The sequence below is a fragment of the Elephas maximus genome, chromosome 18 (genome assembly GCF_024166365.1).
Source record: "Elephas maximus indicus isolate mEleMax1 chromosome 18, mEleMax1 primary haplotype, whole genome shotgun sequence".
Taxonomy (NCBI): Eukaryota; Metazoa; Chordata; class Mammalia; order Proboscidea; family Elephantidae; genus Elephas; species Elephas maximus.
Window position 1 is genome coordinate 71141905 of NC_064836.1, and position 19149 is coordinate 71161053.

The following is a 19149-nucleotide window of genomic DNA, read 5'->3' on the forward strand; positions in this document are numbered from 1 at the left end:
ATTATGGCCTAACCGAGTCGACACATATTTTGGGAGACACAATTTAATCCTTGACAGTGGCTTAAAATAACAAATGTATTCTATCACAGTTGTGAAGCCAGAAGCCCAAAATCCATTTAACCAGGCCAAATTCAGGGTATCAGCAGGGACACGCTCCCTTCTTGAGGCTCAAGCACAGAATACACCCCTTGCCTCTTCCAGCTTCTGGAGACTCCTAGCATTTCTTAGCTTGCAGCTACATTACTCCAATTTCTGCCTTCAGTCACACTGTCTCTTCTGAAATGCTCCTCTGCCTCCCTTTTAAGGAAGGACACTTGTGATTGTATTTAGGGCCTACCCAGATAATCCAGGATGATCTCCCCATCTCAAGATATAATCACACCTGTACAGTCTGTTTATGCCATGTAAGGTTAACACTCAGATTCCAGAGATCAGGATGGGGATATATTTATTTTTATTGTGCTTTAAGTGAAAGTTTACAGTTCAAGTTAATTTCCCATACAAAAATTTATACACACAATTGTCGTTACCCTAGTTGCTCTCCCTATGTGACAGAACACTCCTCCTTTCCACTCTAGATTTCCCGTGTCCATTCAGCCAGCTCCTGTCCCTTTTTGCCTTCTCATCTCACTTCCGGACAGGAGCTGCCCATTTAGTCTCATATATCTACCTGAGCTAAGCATCACTCTCTTCACGAGTATCATTTTATGTCTTATAGTCCAGTCTTTGCCTGAAGAGTTGGCTTCGGGAATGGTTTCGATTTTGGGCTAACAGACCGGCAGCCATGTCTCCCAGGGTCCCTCCAGTCTCAGACCATTAAGTCTGGTCTTTTTACTAGAATTTGAGTTCTGCACCCTACTTTTTTCCTGCTCCATCAGGGACTCTCTGTTTTCCCTGTCAGGGCAGTCATTGGTGGTAGTCGGGTACCATCTAGTTCTGGTCTCAGGCTGATTGGAGTCTCTGGTTTATGTCGCCCTTTCTGTCGCCTGGGCTGATATTTTCCTTTTGTCTTTTGTGTTCTTCTCCTTTGCTTCAGGTGGATTGGGACCAATTGATGTATGTTAGATGGCTGTTACTAGCTTGTAAGACCCCAGACACCACTCACCAAAATGGAGAACATTTTCTTAACGAATTTTGTTATGCCAATTGACCACCAATTGACCTAGATGTCCCCTGAAACCATGGTCCCCAGACCAGGATGGGAGTATCTTGGCGGGGGGGGGGGGCATTATTTGTCCTATCACAGTGTTAAGGCCTGGCAAAAATAATTCAAGTTATCACTTTGTTCCCAAATCAATTTAACAGAGGACTGATGATAGGACTTAAATATATTATTACCCCTCCACCACCACCCTTAACCTATTTCCTTATGAATACAAAGGCCGTACAATGCAGTTTACCCAGCACTGCCTTGGGTAATTATGGTATTACTTTTACATGCAAAAGTTTTTTTTAAATTTTATATTCAAAAGTTAAAGTATATGGATCTCCTGTTTATAAAAACCCTTAAAAAATACAATACTTGGTTGAGTTCCACAGGGACAAAGTGCCTTTTAAGCAACAATTTGAGTCCCCAGAGGCCAGAAAGTTCCCTCTGAATTGTGTTTTAAAACCAAAACTTCTTACCATTGTTTTGGGACCTAACCCTATCATACCACAGTTACTCAAGGGTAAAGACCAAGCCCAGTTGTCCAGTTGATTCCAACTCATGTGTTTCAGCACAACTGTGCTCTGTAGGATTTTTAATGGCTGATCTTTAGAAGCAGATCACCAGCCCTTTCTTCTGAGGCCGCTCTGGGCAGACCTGAACCTCCTGTCTTTCAGCTAGCAGCCAAGCACGTTAACTGTGTGCGCCACCCAGGGACTCCCGCTCGAGCGCAGCAGTCCAGGCAACCCGGCCAGTCACGCCAGCACATTCTCTGCTTCATATGTGCCTGTTGCTGTGGAGTCGATACATAGAATATTTTCAGTGTTAGTTTGAGCCAAGAGAATAATTGTAAATTTATCCAATTCCACCTTTACCCAACACTACCTACCTCCATTAAAAAAAAAAATAGAAAACCTTGAATGTAATATTTATTTGATGAATTTACATATGATGTCATTTACAAAAGAAAAGATACAGACAGATGCGGCTTTCAGTGCAGTTTCAAAATTGTTCAGAATAAGCAGTAAAGTCCATGAGGATTTGGAATGATAGCATTGAATGGCACATGCTTCAGTTTCCTTTGGGTGTTTTTTTTCTACCCAACTCCAAGAAGTCAGAAGGGAGAAGAGTAGAAGAAAATGTCAGTGTTAATGTAAATACAGCCATGCAAATAAAAACTTTTTTTTTTTTTTAAGTCAGAGGTCATTTGGAGATGTAGAACATTTCTGTATTCAGGGCTTACCACAGTCGGTATGTAATTTACGAACTAAAATGCAAAGCTCTCCAACTTTCCATTACTCAGATCATCTTAAATTATGTTAACGTCCCCCACCAACTAGTCAGAGGCTCCCTTCCCAAAGACTCTGACTTTGGAAGGGAGTCATTTCTAATAGTTTCTAAAAAGATAGTCTATTTGTAGATAAAATCTTTTTGGTTTCGATAGGATAAAGCACTCTTTTAAAGAGAAGTAAAATGCTCCTTTACACCCAGCACTGTAACCTATAATTAGATTTCATTTCCAGAAAAATGTAACTGAAAGTTTGCTTTTTTAAAAAATTATACTCACACTCAAATACTCCCACCCTAATGTGGAATATCCTAAAACACCGGCCCCCCCCCCAGAACACAATTGCACCCGTCAAAAAAAAACCAGCATACAAGCAAAAGGATGGCCTATAAAAGTGACAACTGGAAATAAATCAGAAAGTGATTTCTAAGTAAGGGGGTGGGGTAAAGATAAAATGAAAGCAAAAAACAAACAAACAAAAAAACCCAAAAAACCTGCTGCCTGTATCCCTAGTGAAGACCTGGAGATGGCAATTAGGCCTTAGAGATCAAGCTTACCTCCAGACTGAAAAGCACTCCACACATCTTCAACAGCTTTGGAAGTACTGGCTCAAGTTCCTTAAGCACATGCAGCCACAGCTGAAGCACTAAGCTTGTAATTTCAGGAAATACTATGCTTTTGGCCCTAAGATTTACTTAGATCCTTTTTAGATGTGAACCTTTAACCAAATTTTCTTCATTAGAAATTTTAGGCTAATTAAATACTTCCATCTGTCACACACCATCTTTATTTAGGTTATACGCACAACCGACCTGCATTTTCTTTACAAAGTACACTATTACCACATGCAGTAGACACAGCGACAGACAGTTATAAACACACCCCCATTCACTCTCGCCTGGCCCACTCTCCCGTTGATCCTCAGGTTTCCGCCACACACGTCAATCGGAGTACTTTGCTTCTGCATAATTTACTGTATAAAAACTGGCTACTGTGGACTTTAAGAACAATGTACATTATCCATTAGGGCTGAAGGGGGATCAAAGGGTTAACAGTTGTCACTGAGTCTAAAGTCCTGCAGAGTCAGAGGAAGTGTGCATGCTGACAGTGTTTGAAAAGACCTCTCAATTTTGCTGTCTTTGAAACAAAATCCCCATTTAAACTTTGTTTCCTTCAAAAAACAAAATCTACTAAAAGGGATTAATTGAACATAAGAAATCTATTTTCCAGCACTTACTATGTTAATTTAAACACGAACATACTGTAAAATTCTCACATATTATTCACACATACATGTACACACAGACAAAATCATCTAGAACATAATCACCCCCCACCCCTTCCCTTGGGGGAGGGGAAAAAAAAACCCAGATCGACAAATCAAAGTTTTTATTTGCATGGCCAGTTGTCGCTGGTGCTCTGCAACTTTAATACCCTTTCCCAGGCTTTAAGCTTTAACTGCACAGGGACTCAAAGCTGCAGCACTGCAAACTCCCTTCGACAGCCACTCCCACAACACCTACACATGAAACGGATGTAACAAATGACAACACCACAATTGGAGTTACTAAGTTCCACCATTCAACACAGTTCAGGACAGTGTCTGTAGGGTTCAGTTGAAGAGGGGGTAAATGTCTTCTAAAAAGAGGGTCATTTTCCTCCCCACCGTTTTATAATGTTGGTGGCTTTAATCCATATTTCTTTGCAACTTCTGTCTGGGCGTGGGCGGCATCACAAAGGGAATACAGATGAGCCATCTCCATTTCCGATTTGGCCAGGTTGATAGCTTTGTTGAACATGTCAATGGCTTTCTCCATGTTTCCTCTAAAAGAACAACATTCCAGTCTCAGATTCAACAAACACTTCACAGTATCCAGTGATGTTGTCAGTGATGCTACATGGAGTCTGACCACTAAGTTTCCCCTATGATTCTAATGCTCCTTTATAATCAACAAAATAGGGCCTAGCACACACAAAGCACTCACTGAATGCTAGCTACTATTACTACTACTATGTGCGTACTAATACCTCCTTTTATATTCTTTGTTTATAGATACCAACAAGTTTAGAGAAATGATTTATTTAACATCATAATTCTATTTGGTTCCAAAGTTTTGCTTCTTTCTGCTGTATCAAGAGGCTTCTTAGAGAACAATGACGTAACATCAGAGAACCAAGGAGCACTCAAGGACCTTACCTGCACAGATCTGTGCCAGTTCACCTTCTTTTCAGTCTCATCTCTTACCACCATCTCCTCACCCCATGTCTGTCTATCTGTAGTTCCTTGACTGTGCTGTACGCCCACACCTGCACATACTTAGTACCCTTCTGCATGGCCTGGTCAAATCTTCACCATTCTAAAGCTCAGTTCAAATGTAATCTCATGAAATTATACTTTCCCCTTTGCTATACTGGGCAGAATTAGCTGCTCCCTGTCCAGTGTTCCCATAGTTCTACTGTCATTCTATGCATGGTCAGAGAGATACACATTTGTCTCCAGCACAGTCTTACTAGCTCCGTGGTGAACACCTCTCAATTCCCAGAACCTGGCGCAATGCCTGGTGATAAGCATCTGTTTTATTTTTCTATTTATTTATTTATATATATGTTTGGTCAGTAAGATACAATCTATCTCTTATGGTCTATATCTGGTTAGGCTTTATACATCTGCCAAGAACCAAAAGCTTTTTAAAGTAACCATATATGCATGTATTTATGTGACCATACAACAAATATTTAAGTGTCTACCTTATATTCCAGTTAGATTCTAAGACATAAGAGGTGCCTCAGGAGTGACTTTCTTTGATCTCCTACTGTAATGTATGGCTACATGCTAGACATTTAAAAAACTGTAACTTTTTAAAGAATATATGGGCAGACAGGTAGCAGATCTGCTAAATCCTAGGACAATCAGGAGTTCTGTCTTTCCATCCATTCATCCACCCACCCATTTGTAAAGTGAGATTTGGAATGGATTCCTTAAAGTACAATTAACACGTGAACAAACATCCATCTATTCATCCAACCATCTATCCAAACCACACCAACCCTCTGCCAGCGAGTCCATTCCCACTCTTAGCGAACCTATAGGACAGAGCAAAACTGCCCCATAGGTTTCAAGGCTGTAATCTTTATGCAAGCAGACTACCACGCCACATCTTTTATCTTTCTCCCATGAGGCAGCTGGTGGGTTCAAACTTAGGACATTTCAGTTGGCAGCCGAGCACTTAACCACTGCACCACCAGGGGTCCTTATCTATCTGGTATGGTTTAGAATGAATTCTTTAAAGTACAATTAACACATAAAATTCCATCCAATTCCCTAAATCTGGGTCCATAACCAAGGATATTTGAACACCTTGAATTAAATGTAGTGTTTTTATGTGCATTATTCTAAGAAAAGTCCACAGCTTTGCTTAAAAAAGATTAAGAACTACCCTATCTTAGTCTAGTATGAAAATATTTTTTTCAAATTAACAAATCAGCAACTAAGAAATAATTTACATGGAAATATCAGTAAAGAACCACAGTAATTTTCATAACCCTACATATATCCTGCCTACTCCATACCAGGGATAGGACACAGGAAAGACTGAAAGAGAGAATTAACTCATGCCAGTTCCTGAGAAGTGACAGTGGCAAGAACAGTTAATTTGACATCAGTGAGACAGGGGCTCAAATCCTATTTCCACTGCTGGCCTGCTGTGTAACCTTGTTAGCTTAGCCAATCTGGGTATCAGGGTCTGCACTCTTCGATTAAACTGGGAACCATATAACCTCTATCTTTATGAAGATGAGGGGTAAAGCCTAATTGAAATATTTGGAAAGCGCCTAAAAGGTTTAGTACCTGGCCTAGAGCAGGTACACAAATGAATGGCAACAATAATATTAAGTTGGTATATGATAATAAATTCCATGGTGTAAACAGTTTTCACCTGTTTAATGGTGATCTCAAGTGCAACTCTGAATCATATTTATACTAAACAAGAAATTATAGAACTCAGAGTTACAAAACAATCATCTTATTGAACCCCGATGTTAAGGAAAATGAACAGGTGTCAGAGAAGATGTTGCAACTTGCCCAAAGTAACCTGGCTGGATGCTTCTTTGGACCAGGAGACAGATCTTCCATCAGCCTGGCTAGCCTTCTACTCTAATTCATCTGCTTGGCTGAAACAATTTTTATGAGTGTGACTTCTCCACTGGAAAATAAAACTAGAAAAATCAATGTAATATAGCTTCTCGAAGCTTGCCTCAAAAGGCACACTGTATCAAGATCTTAAAATTTTAATGGCTATTGACACGAACATGTCTGTAATGAGAAGAAAGAAAAGTCTACGGAGCTGTCAAAAATTTCCCAGGGACAGACTCTAGAAGTTACCTTTGCACTTCAATAGTTCCCATGGTCTCATATGCAAAGTCACATTTGTTGTCAATTTCAATCGCCTTGCTGATAAGCTCCAAACCTTTATCCAGATCTTGCTTCCACTGAAGCTGAAGTAAACTGCAAATGCAAAAAGGCAGTTAGATGTGACTTTCCATGGCCCAGTATCAGTAGGAATACAAGTGTGTGATTCAATTTCTGCCCCTAATCAATTTATAATCTAACTTACAAGGGGGAAAAAAACAGCACACTCATTTGTTGCTGACTGTCCACACTACACTTTGTAAAACAGGACGTTCTATGATTTGGATGCTGCGTGAACACCATATCGTATACAAGCAGTCCCTAGGCTATGCAAATCCAACTGTTGTACAACTCTAGTTATGAATCAACACCAGTAAAGCCTATTATATGAAAAATTTGTAGTACATACAGTGGCTCATGGTAGCAAATGGGCGCTACTTTGCAATGCGCATCAAAACATTACTACTGTACTGTGATGTCCAAAATGTTTTAGTGTATCTGGAAGTGTTTTTCGTGCATAGAAAGGTACAATATATAACCTCATGGGGCCCTCGATGTGTTAAGTGGTCAGAAATCACCTGGATGGATGTCATGCAGCGCCTGAGTGTATATATAATTAGCATAAAATGGTGTTTTCTTCTCAATTTATAGTGGCTCTGCAGTATTAGATCCTTAATAGGAAAAAAAAAAAAAAAGTCCAGCAGTCTAGACATTATTACTAACTCACCTAGCAATCACTGAATACTTTACTTTGTATAAATTTCAGTGAATTTTCTCATAATTCCAGTCCATTGGACAGGGAAAAATTATACACGTTTCCTATTTTTGATACAAGTAACATCTGACAGGATGTTCAAAGTTGAAATTAAAACCCTTTACCTAAAGGGAAAATAGTACATTTACCAATATCTGTATAAGAATGAAACACAAGTAAAATTAAGAAAAAAAAAAAGAACAGTGAAACTTCCACAAGCATTAAGAAATCTATCAATTAATTTCAGTGATAGCTTCTCTGCCACAGTTCGCTTCCTCAATGGCCAAAGACAATCCATTTTATTACTATTTAATTTCTTATTGGATCAAACAGTCACAAAAATACATACCCTTTATGAACATATGTTGTGGCATTATCTGGCTCCAAATCAATACATTTATCATACATTTCATCAGCTTTACCAAACTGCTGTTGATCTGTTAATGCCTATGTGAGGAGATACTTCAGTTATATTAAGGTAATTGTCAACCTAAGCAGTTACAGTATACTGCTTATTAAAATTTACTTCGTTTATCCATTCATTACCAAATTACTATGTTTGGGAGATACAAACTGGTATAAAATGCTACATCTTAGTTATTTTATTGGGGTTTTAAGGTGGCATCGTTATAAATCTCTATATATGTGTATATATGTATAAAGTTACATTATATGTAACAATATATATACAATGTAGAAAAAATTAGAAGCGGGATCAAAGGAGAGAAATTGTAGTGCAAAGAGACTATACTAAGGCTAGTGCTGATTGGAAGACAGCTCAAGCGAGCCCAGACCAGGTTTAAGGAAGCACAGTGACAGGGACAGGTGCAATCAGGAAAGTTCCACAGAACAGCTGTTCCTGCTTGGCTTCTTCAAAAGCTATTAGGTGACGTTCACTCTTGGTTCCTCATAAAAATCTGCACCAAAAACGTCTTTCTGAATTCCATGACAATGATATGTGCCGTCACCTTCTGGTTTGTTACTAATTAGTGCAAGGCACAAAGCCAAGAGTATCCCCTATTTAATACAAATGTCATGACTATAATGTGCATGTGTCCTAACTTCCATACATTCTATAAAATTACTATACAGTACATGCTTTTAATAAATAATTCAATAGAGCATGTAGTCACCAACCAACACGTAGTTTTTTATTATCACCACCTTGTCTAGGAATTGTAAGAACAAAGACTGAATAGATAAGATTATTTCAAACTAAGGTTAAAGACCTTCTAGGTTATTTCATACCCCAGATTTCAAACCCTAATGCACTGATGTGTAAACCTAAAAATAACAGATTGAACACAAATCAGTCTTCTCATAGTAAACCTTCAAAGTCTTTGCAAAAGTTTTCTGATGTCTAAAGACAGCATAAAGGAAATTAAAATCCAAACAAACTTAACAGTGGTTTAGGGAGAGGTTTGTGAGGGGAAAAAAACCCATTTCTTTTGTAATAAAAAAATGAGATATAAGATATACTATAAAGTACTGACGTGGCTGATTTATGTAGACACCAAAAGCAACTTTCAACTTTAAAAGCTAAGGGAGAAAACAGAATCATTCAGACATAATTTATTTTAAGGGAAAAAAATGTAACTGTGGCTCTAAGAAGCTAATCAGTTTCATTTAAATGGATGATTTAAAATTAATAACTTTTCAAGGACTTCAGACTACAATTAAAAAGTTAAAATAATTCAAACTTAAATCCTATTTCCCACAGCTTCAATTCTAAACCAAGGAATACTTCCAGAATAATTTTAACTATTTTAAAAGACCAAAGAAAAAATAAAACAGGCTGTTACACAGCCTATTCACCACTTAAAAGAACAGTGATAAAGCAGGGGACAAAAACCCTTTCCATGGACATTTCCACTGCCAATTACATACAGGAAGTTTTCTTAAAGTAATGGTTTTTTTTTTTTTTTTTGCAAACCAATCCAAAAGCAGTCATGATGGAAATGCTTTGTTTAAGCTTTCTCAAATTATGAATTTAGGTCATAGTTTTCAAACTGTGTAACAGAAGACCCTCATGGGGTAATTCAGGACCACCCTAGAGCCAGGAGAATCAAAGCAGGAACAAAGCCATCTGCTTCCACTGTAGCTGCAAGTAGGGAAGCAGTGTTTTCACACCAGGATCTGGCATGTGAGTGCATTTCTTTAAAAAAGGACCTGCAACTGAAAAAATTTTGAAAAATCACAATTACCTGGGCATATAGTGCGTAGCCTTCAGCACACCTTGGAAATTTCTTTATGACTTCTTCAAAACCTTTCATAGCCGCTTGGATTTGTGAAGAATTGTTTCCTGTATATGCCTGGCGATACTATTTAAAAAATCAAAACAGGCCTTTCAAATCAAGAACTCAAAACTCGTGGAACGTTAACACGTTACGGGAATAATGATCAGAATTGCAGATCAATATACAATAAACCCACCATCTTTGCACTGCAATTCTGATCACTATGGGGCAGCTCTACTCCATCCTTAGGGTCGTTATGAGTTGGAATCAACTCAGTGGCAGTAGGTTTCATTTTATTTTAATCACACAATATTACATAAATATTTCCAGAAAATCAGGTGATTTGCTAATATAATTTGCTGCATCTCAAAGGGTTATGAAGAAATATCTCAAGAGGAGGGGGCAAAAGGTTATATACAATTAGGACTTCACTTCCACTGTACAGATTCAAGATGCTCTAGAGGGCATATTAACTTGTAAGAAGTTAAACCCTCAACTTTGAGTGAAAACAGCAAATAGGGGGATTTAAATCTGATATAATTTACTATCACTTTACGAATAGTGCTACAAACCACACTTATCTAACAACTTTTTTTCATTTCTAATATAATTCTTAACTGTTTGTGACCCAATTTCTTTCTTTAAAAGCAAAATTCTTACAGTACTCAAGGCTATGGGGCTAACTGGAAGTATCTCATTTCATTAGAAATGGACTTGTCTTTTCCTTTTCAGCTTTGTGTTTCTGAATATTGTTAAGAAGTGGCATTCTAAAGGAGAGATGGGAGGACAGGCATGTGGTGTCAGGACTGCAGAGTGTTTCCTCAACAAGCTTTTGTCTTTGTACTGGTTTATGGTGAGAAGCAGGAGAGCTGTGCTGGTGCTGGGTAGGGGGTGTAAAATCAGGGACAAACACCCATTCAGATTAACTCACAGAAAACATCCAGAGAACTAAAGGAGCTGTATCTCAATCAACATACACACTTTTCCCCTAAACTAACATGTACCTCCCGCTGTAGTCATCCTTTAGGGAAAAAAGGGAATGATTTCGTAGACAATGAATTCTCATTTTTGTTAACACGGAGACATAAAAATGATATTTAGAAAACAGAGAAGAAAGTATTACCTACCAATGCGAAACACTTCTGAGCTTGTGCCAGAGCAGACTCAGGTCTTAACCTGATACATTCATCAAAATCTGCCACTGCTTCTTCAACTTGATCAAGAAGTATTTTCAGCTAAGAATAAAAAAATATATATAAATTAATGTAATTCCAAATAATATGTGCACCAAGTAAGCACTCATTGTGCTCTTCTCTATTCCCATAGCTTAGCACAATGCTAGGCATGTAGTAATTATTCAGTATAGAGTTACTTTCTAGAAACAGTGAGCTTGAATATCCTGTAATTTGAAAGGAAAGATTCTAAAACTTAAAACTGGTATCCAATTTTTTAAAAAGTACAATAAACCCACCATCTTTTCACTGCAATTCTGATCACTATGGGGCAGCTCTACTCCATCCTTAGGGTCGTTATGAGTTGGAATCAACTCAGTGGCAGTAGGTTTCATTTTATTTTTTCTATAAGCAAGAAACTCCTTCTAGAAAACTAAACATTTCTGTACTTTTCTAGTTTCAAAGCCTATTAGACATGAGATAGTTATCTTACTTAAGACATTACCACTAAGGATCCAAATGTCAAGAATTTTAAGATATTATACCGATACTTCTTAATTATCCTTCAGACAAATATATTCAGTAAAATTTCCCATTAAAAAGAACCTCAGCTTTTCTGAGTAGACAGACCGCCCATGTATCCCACCATAATGCATTCCAAGAAGCCATGATAATCAGGCAGGTTATAAAGTCAGGCTTCCCCAGGTAAGGCTGTAATTGGGAACTGTTCTTCATGATATATTTTTACTAAAAAAAAAAACGAGTATGTTTGTTACAAAACTCCATTCCTAGGACTGAGAAGATTTTTTGGGAGTTCTGTTTGGACAGTCCAGGGTAATATTTCTTTAGCAAGACGCTCATACATATCCTGCTATTGATTCTAGCATTCACATAAAATGCTCAGTAGATGTTACTTATGTTTTACTCATTAAAAACCTGAGTTAAAAACACCTGAAAAAAAACTTGAATGGAAAGCCAACATTTTTAGCCTTCTTTTCTCTTTCTTTATAAGTAAATACCAAAATTGTAAGGTAAAATGTTCAAGATGGGACTAAATAAAGGCCAACCCAGACTGTAAACCACTGTGACACTTCATGTACAGATACCAGAAGTGATACAAGGCAACTGGAAGAAATTCTCAAAAATGGTATCAAATTCCTGGACCCAGAGGCCAGAGCTCCAGCTAAGAGAAGGGGTTCACCTGCCCTAAAATGGTATCAAATTCCCAGACCCAGAGCTCACAGCTCCAGCTAAGAGAAGGGGTTCACCTGTCCTAAAATGGTATCAAATTCCCGGACCCAGAGGCCAGAGCTCCAGCTAAGAGAACGGGTTCACCTGTCCTATAATGGTACCAAATTCCCAGACCCAGAGGCCAGAACTCCAGCTAAGAGAATGGGTTCACCTGTCCTATAATGGTACCAAATTCCCAAACCCAGAGGCCAGAGCTCCAGCTAAGAGAATGAGCTCACCTGTCCTAAAATGGTATCAAATTCCCGGACCCAGAGGCCAGAGCTCCAGCTAAGAGAATGGGTTCACCTGTCCTAAAATGGTATCAAATTCCTGTACCCAGAGGCCAGAGCTCTAGCTAAGAGAAGGGGTTCACCTGTCCTAAAATGGTATCAAATTCCTGGACCCAGAGGCCAGAGCTCCAGCTAAGAGAAGGGGTTCACCTGTCCTAAAGTGGTATCAAATTCCTGGACCCAGAGGCCAGAGCTGCAGCTAAGAGAAGGGGCTCACCTGCCCTAAAGTGGTATCAAATTCCTGGACCCAGAGGCCAGAGCTCCAGCTAAGAGAGCGGGCTCACCTGTCCTCGGTGATGGTAAACATCAGCGTTCTGAGGATCAATGTCGGCAGCCATGTTAAAATCCTGAGTGGACAGCAAAGGCTCCTGCTGCTGCATGTACATGCTGCCTCTTTTGATGAGAGCATTTGCTCGAAGCTACACACCCAGAATGAGAAAAGACCCCTCATTACTTCTTTTTTCCAATTTAGTTTTTTTAAATAACAGCTTTATTGAGATACATTTACATACCATAAAGCTCAAACTTTTAAAATAAACAAGTGGTTTTTAGTATACTCACAAAATTGTGCACTGATCACCACTAATTCCAGAACATTCTCCCCATTCCAAAAAGAAACCCCATAGACATTAGCAATTACCTTGCATGCCCTCTCTCGCCGACTCCTGGCCCTGGAAACCACATCCTACTTTCAGTCTATGAATTTGTCTATTTTGGACCTTTTATGCAAGCAGAATCGTATATGACCTTTTGTGTCTGCTTTCTTTAACTTAATATTTTCTACGTTCATTCATGATGTTACATATATCAGAGCTTCATTCTTTCTGGCCAAATAATATCCCACTGTATAGATATATCACATTTTATTTATCCATTTATCTATCATTTGATGTTGACATTTAGGATGCTTCCACTTTTTGGCTATTATGAGTAATGCTGCTGTGAACATTCATTATACATTTCTGTGCTGACACGTATATACTGAATTCTCTTGGGTATATACCTAGGTGCAATTCTTGGGTCATATGTTAACTCTATGTATAACTCTTCAAGGAGCTGCCAAATTGTTTTCCAAAAGGGCTTCACCATTTTACGTTCTCATCAGCAACGTATGAGCGTTCCAGTTTCCCCACATCCTCACCAACACCTAACGTTGAACATCTTTCCATGTTCTCGCCAACCATTTGTATACCTTCTTTGGAGAAATGTCTATTCAGGTTCTTTGTTCATTTTTTACTTGGGTCATTTGTCTTTTTATTATTGAGCCGTAAGAGCTCTTTATATATTCTGGGTGTATATGTGGTTTGCAAACAGTCTCTCCACTTCTGTGGGTTGTTTTTTCACTTTCTTGCTGGTGTCCTTTGAAGCACATTTTTAATTTTGAAGTCCAATTTATCTATTGTTTTTTGTTGTTGTTTCAACTTTTGGTGTCATACCTAAGGAACCCAACGCAAGCAAGGCCATAAAGATTTCCTCCTATGTTTTCTTCTCAGAGTTTTTAAGTTTCAGCTTTTACATTTAGGTCTCTGATACATTTTGAGTTAATTTTTGTACATGGTGTATGATAGGCACATTACTAACTTCCCGTTAAAAATAAAACTCCTTCTTGAGGCACATTTTTTTGTAGATGAATATTTATAAAAAGTGGTTAGGCTGGACCTAGTAATGATTGTGAAATATTTTAATACTGTTTCCCTCATTAATTTACTTTTTATGAACCACTTGGTAACGTGTAACCATTTGTATGGAATGATTTCATTAATGGGCGTGGTACATGCAACCATTTTTCATGTGTTTGAATGTCACTTGAGTAAAATGGTACCTCACATTATACTATATAATAAAGTACATTTCTTGAAACATGAAAAAAGTAAAATAAAACTCATGATCACACAACAAAAAATGTGCTTCGTCTCCAAAATTTTGTTCATAGCAATACTACATATAAATGTCTTCCTTAATAAAACAAACAAGAATGCTCCCCACAGTTAGAACAAAAACACACAAGAACAGAGTATGATGTTTGTAGTCATCTGGAAAATCAGCATAAAACATTAAATATATTACTAGAGTATCTTCAATCTGACAATATTATTTTGAAAGGAACTTTTAACAAATACCCAGTTCAAATTACATTTGTTTACAAGATGCTAAAATAATTTGTTAACAAATACTTAGGCTTTGAAGACAACCTTTACATTCACCAAAATATCTGAATGATTCATTTGGAGATGGAAGAGGCTACAGGGTTCACTTAATTCAATGAGGAAACAGGCCACAGAAATGCTAACAAACTAGTAAGGAATATAACTGAGTGGTTAAGCTCACATAATTCAACAGACTGCCTAAATCTTCATTACAAAAATAACTACATATACATTAAGAACACTTGGAAAACAGAAAGCTGTTCTAACCGCGACAACTGCAAAACCTTTTCGTATATACATTTCAGATATCTCTAGAACCTGGGCTTTTTTCCTTCGTGTAATATAAAATCTTTCAGAATATATTATAAACATTTCTATTCTTATTAAAGTTTTTATAAGCTGGTACTACATATTGCAGGCTACTTACAGCCTTACCTACGTTGTTGTTAGGTGCCATCCAGTTGGTTCCAACTTAGGGCGACCCTGTGCCCAAAGAACGAAACAGTGCCTGGTCCTGTGCCACCCTCACGATCGCTGTTATGCCTGAACCCACTGTTGCAGCCACTGTGTCAATCCATCTCCTTGAAGGTCTTCCTCTTTTTTGCTGACCCTCTACTTTACCACGCATGATGTCCTTCTCCAGGGACTGATCCCTCCTGATAACATGTCCGAAGTATGTGAGATGTGGTCTTGCCATCCTTGCTTCTATGGAGCATTTGGTTGTATTTCTTCCAAGACAGATTTGTTCGTTCCTTTGGCAGTCCGTGGTATATTCAATATTCTTCGCCGACACCACAATTCAAAGGCTTCAATTCTTCTTTAGTCTTCCTTATTCATGGTCCAGCTTTCGCATGCGTGTGACGTGATTGAAAATACCATGGCTTGGGTCAGGTGCACCTTAGTCTTCAAGATGACATCTTTGCTTTTTAACAACTGAAAGAGGTCTTTTGCAGCAGATTTGCCCGATGCAATGTGTCGTTTGATTTCTTGACTACTGCTTCCATGGGTGTTGTCCCAAATAAAATCAACGCCTTGACAACTTCCATCTCTTTGCATTACTTGTAGCACTGCTGTATCACATTTACCATTACCCAAATATAGCCCAATACCAAATACAGCAGGCAGTGGCTAGGAAAAGAAGCTGGTGCTATCAGGTGCCATAGAAAAAAAAATCTTTTTTCATTTCCTAGCGAAACACAAATATCAGTGATATTTATGTTTCAGTTTCACTGCACCCACAGCCTTTTGGAGAATGACAACTGAATGCTGAACATTTTTGCAAACCACATCCAAAAACGTTTTTATGTACTCATTTTCACAGCCACACTCACTCGTACACGTTCACGCACACACCCACACTCATACACGTTCACCCACACTCATACACGTTCACGCACACACCCACACTCACTCATACACGTTCACGCACACACCCACACTCACTCATACACGTTCACGCACACACCCACACTCACTCATACACGTTCACGCACACACCCACACTCACTCATACTCGTTGATGCCATCTTGAAAGGTACCTTGACGTCCGCCCCCTTCAGGCTGATGACCTGGTCCAGGTCCGGCTTGGCCGCGCTGGCGTTGCCGACGAGCAGGTAGAAGGTGGCCCGCAGCAGCAACGCTTCCGCCCTGTGTCTGCCGCCTTCGGCATCTATTTCTTTTGAACATTCACTTATGATTTTATCATAGTTTTCTTCCTCCATGTACTGTTTGGCCTTTAAATACCCAGAACTGGAAATAAAAACAAACACAGGGAGCTACTTCTAAGAGGACTGAACTCTAAATTCTCCAGTTTTAAACTCTAAAACCGGAGTGCGCCTGATATACGTAGCTGCCCACTCTCCCTCCCCGGTTACCGGCCTGGGTGGAGCAGAGTCTGGGGCAGGTGAAGACCTCTGCTGCAGACCGAGGTTTCCTCGATGCCTTGGGGAGAAAGTTTTAACAAGGGAACAGCAGAGTCAGTGATGGAAACTGGGGTTCACATCTAGGCTCAGGTGTTCAGCTGCATGAGAAGAGGAGCCCGTCAAACCAACAGACTGATCTGCTCCAGGAGTAAGAACCCTGCCTGATCCACCTTCGCGTCTGTGGCACACCAGCGGCCCTCGACAATTGTAGGATTGTTCAACGACTAACAGCAGAACAAAGAAGCAGGAAACAATCAGGCGGTAGGGTCACAGAAACAAGGGAGGAGGTGCGACCCAGCCGCGCCTTGTAAAGATCCCTCGGCTCTGTTGTGGAGCATGGCCTGTAAGGGACCACGAATGGAAGGGGGAAGTGTCTCCACGGCTCTTATAAGGAAGGTTTATCAGTTCTTGTTTCACCTAAAAGAACAGACCTAGGATGCACCAAACAAGCAAATTTAAAGGAAGACTCTTCCATCAAATAGGACTTTAAAAAACACTCTTCTCTATTTTTTACATAATTATGAGCACATTATCACATCTTATTCTTCCAGGATGATGACTTTTATTGGGATACTTGTAGAAGGGATATGTTTATGATGGATAGAAATTTAGACTAGATGACCTTTAAGTGGTCTTCTAAATATAAGGCATTATAATTTAAAGCACACTGTCTCACTTCAGTTGTTATACCATGAGTAGAAAAAACTGGCAAGTAACTTAAGGGAAAAGTTATGTTGGTCAAAATCTTATACCCTGCACCAGCCTTTCCTATAATTACATTCTGACGTTCCCTGCACCCTAGTTTTGTTCCTGAGGTCGCAGGATGAGAAAATAAAAGCAGTTATTAAATCAGACTGGAGGTAATCATAGTTCCTAGCTATCGAGAGCATAAAAAAGAAAAGCTAGTGCCGCTGAGTCGAATCGAGAGCATAAGTGCTGGGTATTTGCATACATATTCTCTAACCTCACAATACCCTGTAAGGTAAGTATTGTTACCCCTATTTTAAAGATGACGACACTAAGGCTCAGACAAAAATGGAATTAAAAAACTTTGGTCCAATCCAGTTAGTATTCTGGTGAGAGGTAGCTATGTCGTGCCACTTCTCAGTATGTTGTTGTTGTTCGTTGCCTTCAAATAGATTTTTAGACTCATGGTGATCCCTTTTAGAATAATGGTATTAACTATGTTACAGTTTTTCTGGGATGAGGACTATTTATTTCCTAACCAGAAGAGGAAATTACTGACATTACTGTCACAAAAGCTATGACATCTTAAATATTTACTTCCCAACTACAATGTTCTGAAAGATTATGTATCAACTGAGTATATTTTTAGCATCTTGGCACAATTACACATAGTATCCTTAACTAAAAGATGGCCAATGATGGAAGAAAGTTGGGAGATAGAGCAATCAAAAGCAATTCATTTCCCCAAATCCTCCAATAAGCTACGGATGCAAAACCAGTTACGCTTTGCTATAGGAACAATATTGTCCTATCTTCCAAATTCATGAAAAATAGTCATGTTGGTAATAATATTGTACCATCTTTTAAACAGAGCTAACTTTAACAGCCAAGCACAAGTATGGCTACATATAAATGGGTAAGCGGGCTGGATGGTTTATATTACATTACATCACTTGATCACTGCAGCTATAAACACAGCATCTGTACTTTGGTTTCAGCTCTCTACAGGACCAAACACAAGAAGCCCAAAGACTATCATTTTTCAAGGCAAACAGAAAAAACCTTGAAGAAATTCACTCTTTTGAGCATGCCTAAGCACATCTGACAGTTTATAAATTAAAACTTCCCTCCACTAAAACACTGGGACGTTAAGCTACACAATAATTTTCAACTCAATGCCACTTATTCAAATGCAGTTAACAACTTGACTCGCTAGGAAGGAGTCCTCTTGAAAACAGCAATGTAGGACTATTAAAGCAGGGCAGGCTTGGCTGTAAAGCTTAAAGCCAGCAAAGAAGTAACTCTGAAGTTCTAACAGACACATGCTAGAAAGTATTTTTATTAATATCATACATATAGGGTTGTTGTGAGTCCGAATCGACTCAGTAGCAATGGGTTTGGTTTTTGTTTTTTTCGTATACTCCGGGTTTGCTGTTGCTAGGTACCATCGCCTCGGACTCAGCAACCCCACGTGACAGAGCAGAGCTGCCCCATCACAAGGTTTTCTTTCTTTAGAGCAGCAGATCGCCTGGTCTTTCTCCTGTGGAGCCACTGGATGGGTTCAAACCGGCAGCCTTTCCGTTAGCAGCCCAGTGCGCAACCTTTCTTTTTCTTTTTTTTTTTTAGAGATGATTCAGAGGCCACTTGGGCTCTAGGGGAATTTCATGGTAGCAAAAAAACAGAACATTAAGCTGACATCATGCTTGACATACTTACTTTTCTTTCACTTCCAGAGCCTCCCCTTCTTTGTCTTTATCTTCATCAGACTTCTCTCCTTTAAGTGTGGGCTGAGAAATGATGTCATCCGTGAAAGAACTGAAGTAAGATTTGATAAACTGTGGAGATGGCATCAGAGGTTCACGATTCT

The 19149-nt window shown here is 39.0% G+C and overlaps 1 protein-coding gene across 1 annotated transcript in view; it reads right to left on the minus strand.

Annotated features, from left to right (window-relative positions):
• Positions 1 to 431: 431 nt before the first annotated feature.
• Positions 432 to 19149, minus strand: part of TOMM70 (translocase of outer mitochondrial membrane 70) — a 64383-nt gene continuing 45665 nt past the window's right edge. The window contains exons 5-12 of the mRNA XM_049858655.1: positions 18999 to 19147; positions 16212 to 16422; positions 12811 to 12945; positions 10962 to 11069; positions 9802 to 9918; positions 7947 to 8044; positions 6817 to 6939; positions 432 to 4259 (exon numbers count right to left, since the gene is read on the minus strand). Coding sequence (XP_049714612.1) covers positions 4106 to 4259; positions 6817 to 6939; positions 7947 to 8044; positions 9802 to 9918; positions 10962 to 11069; positions 12811 to 12945; positions 16212 to 16422; positions 18999 to 19147 — 1095 coding nt within the window. The 3' untranslated portion in view covers positions 432 to 4105. The remainder of the gene's footprint in view (positions 4260 to 6816; positions 6940 to 7946; positions 8045 to 9801; positions 9919 to 10961; positions 11070 to 12810; positions 12946 to 16211; positions 16423 to 18998; positions 19148 to 19149) is intronic.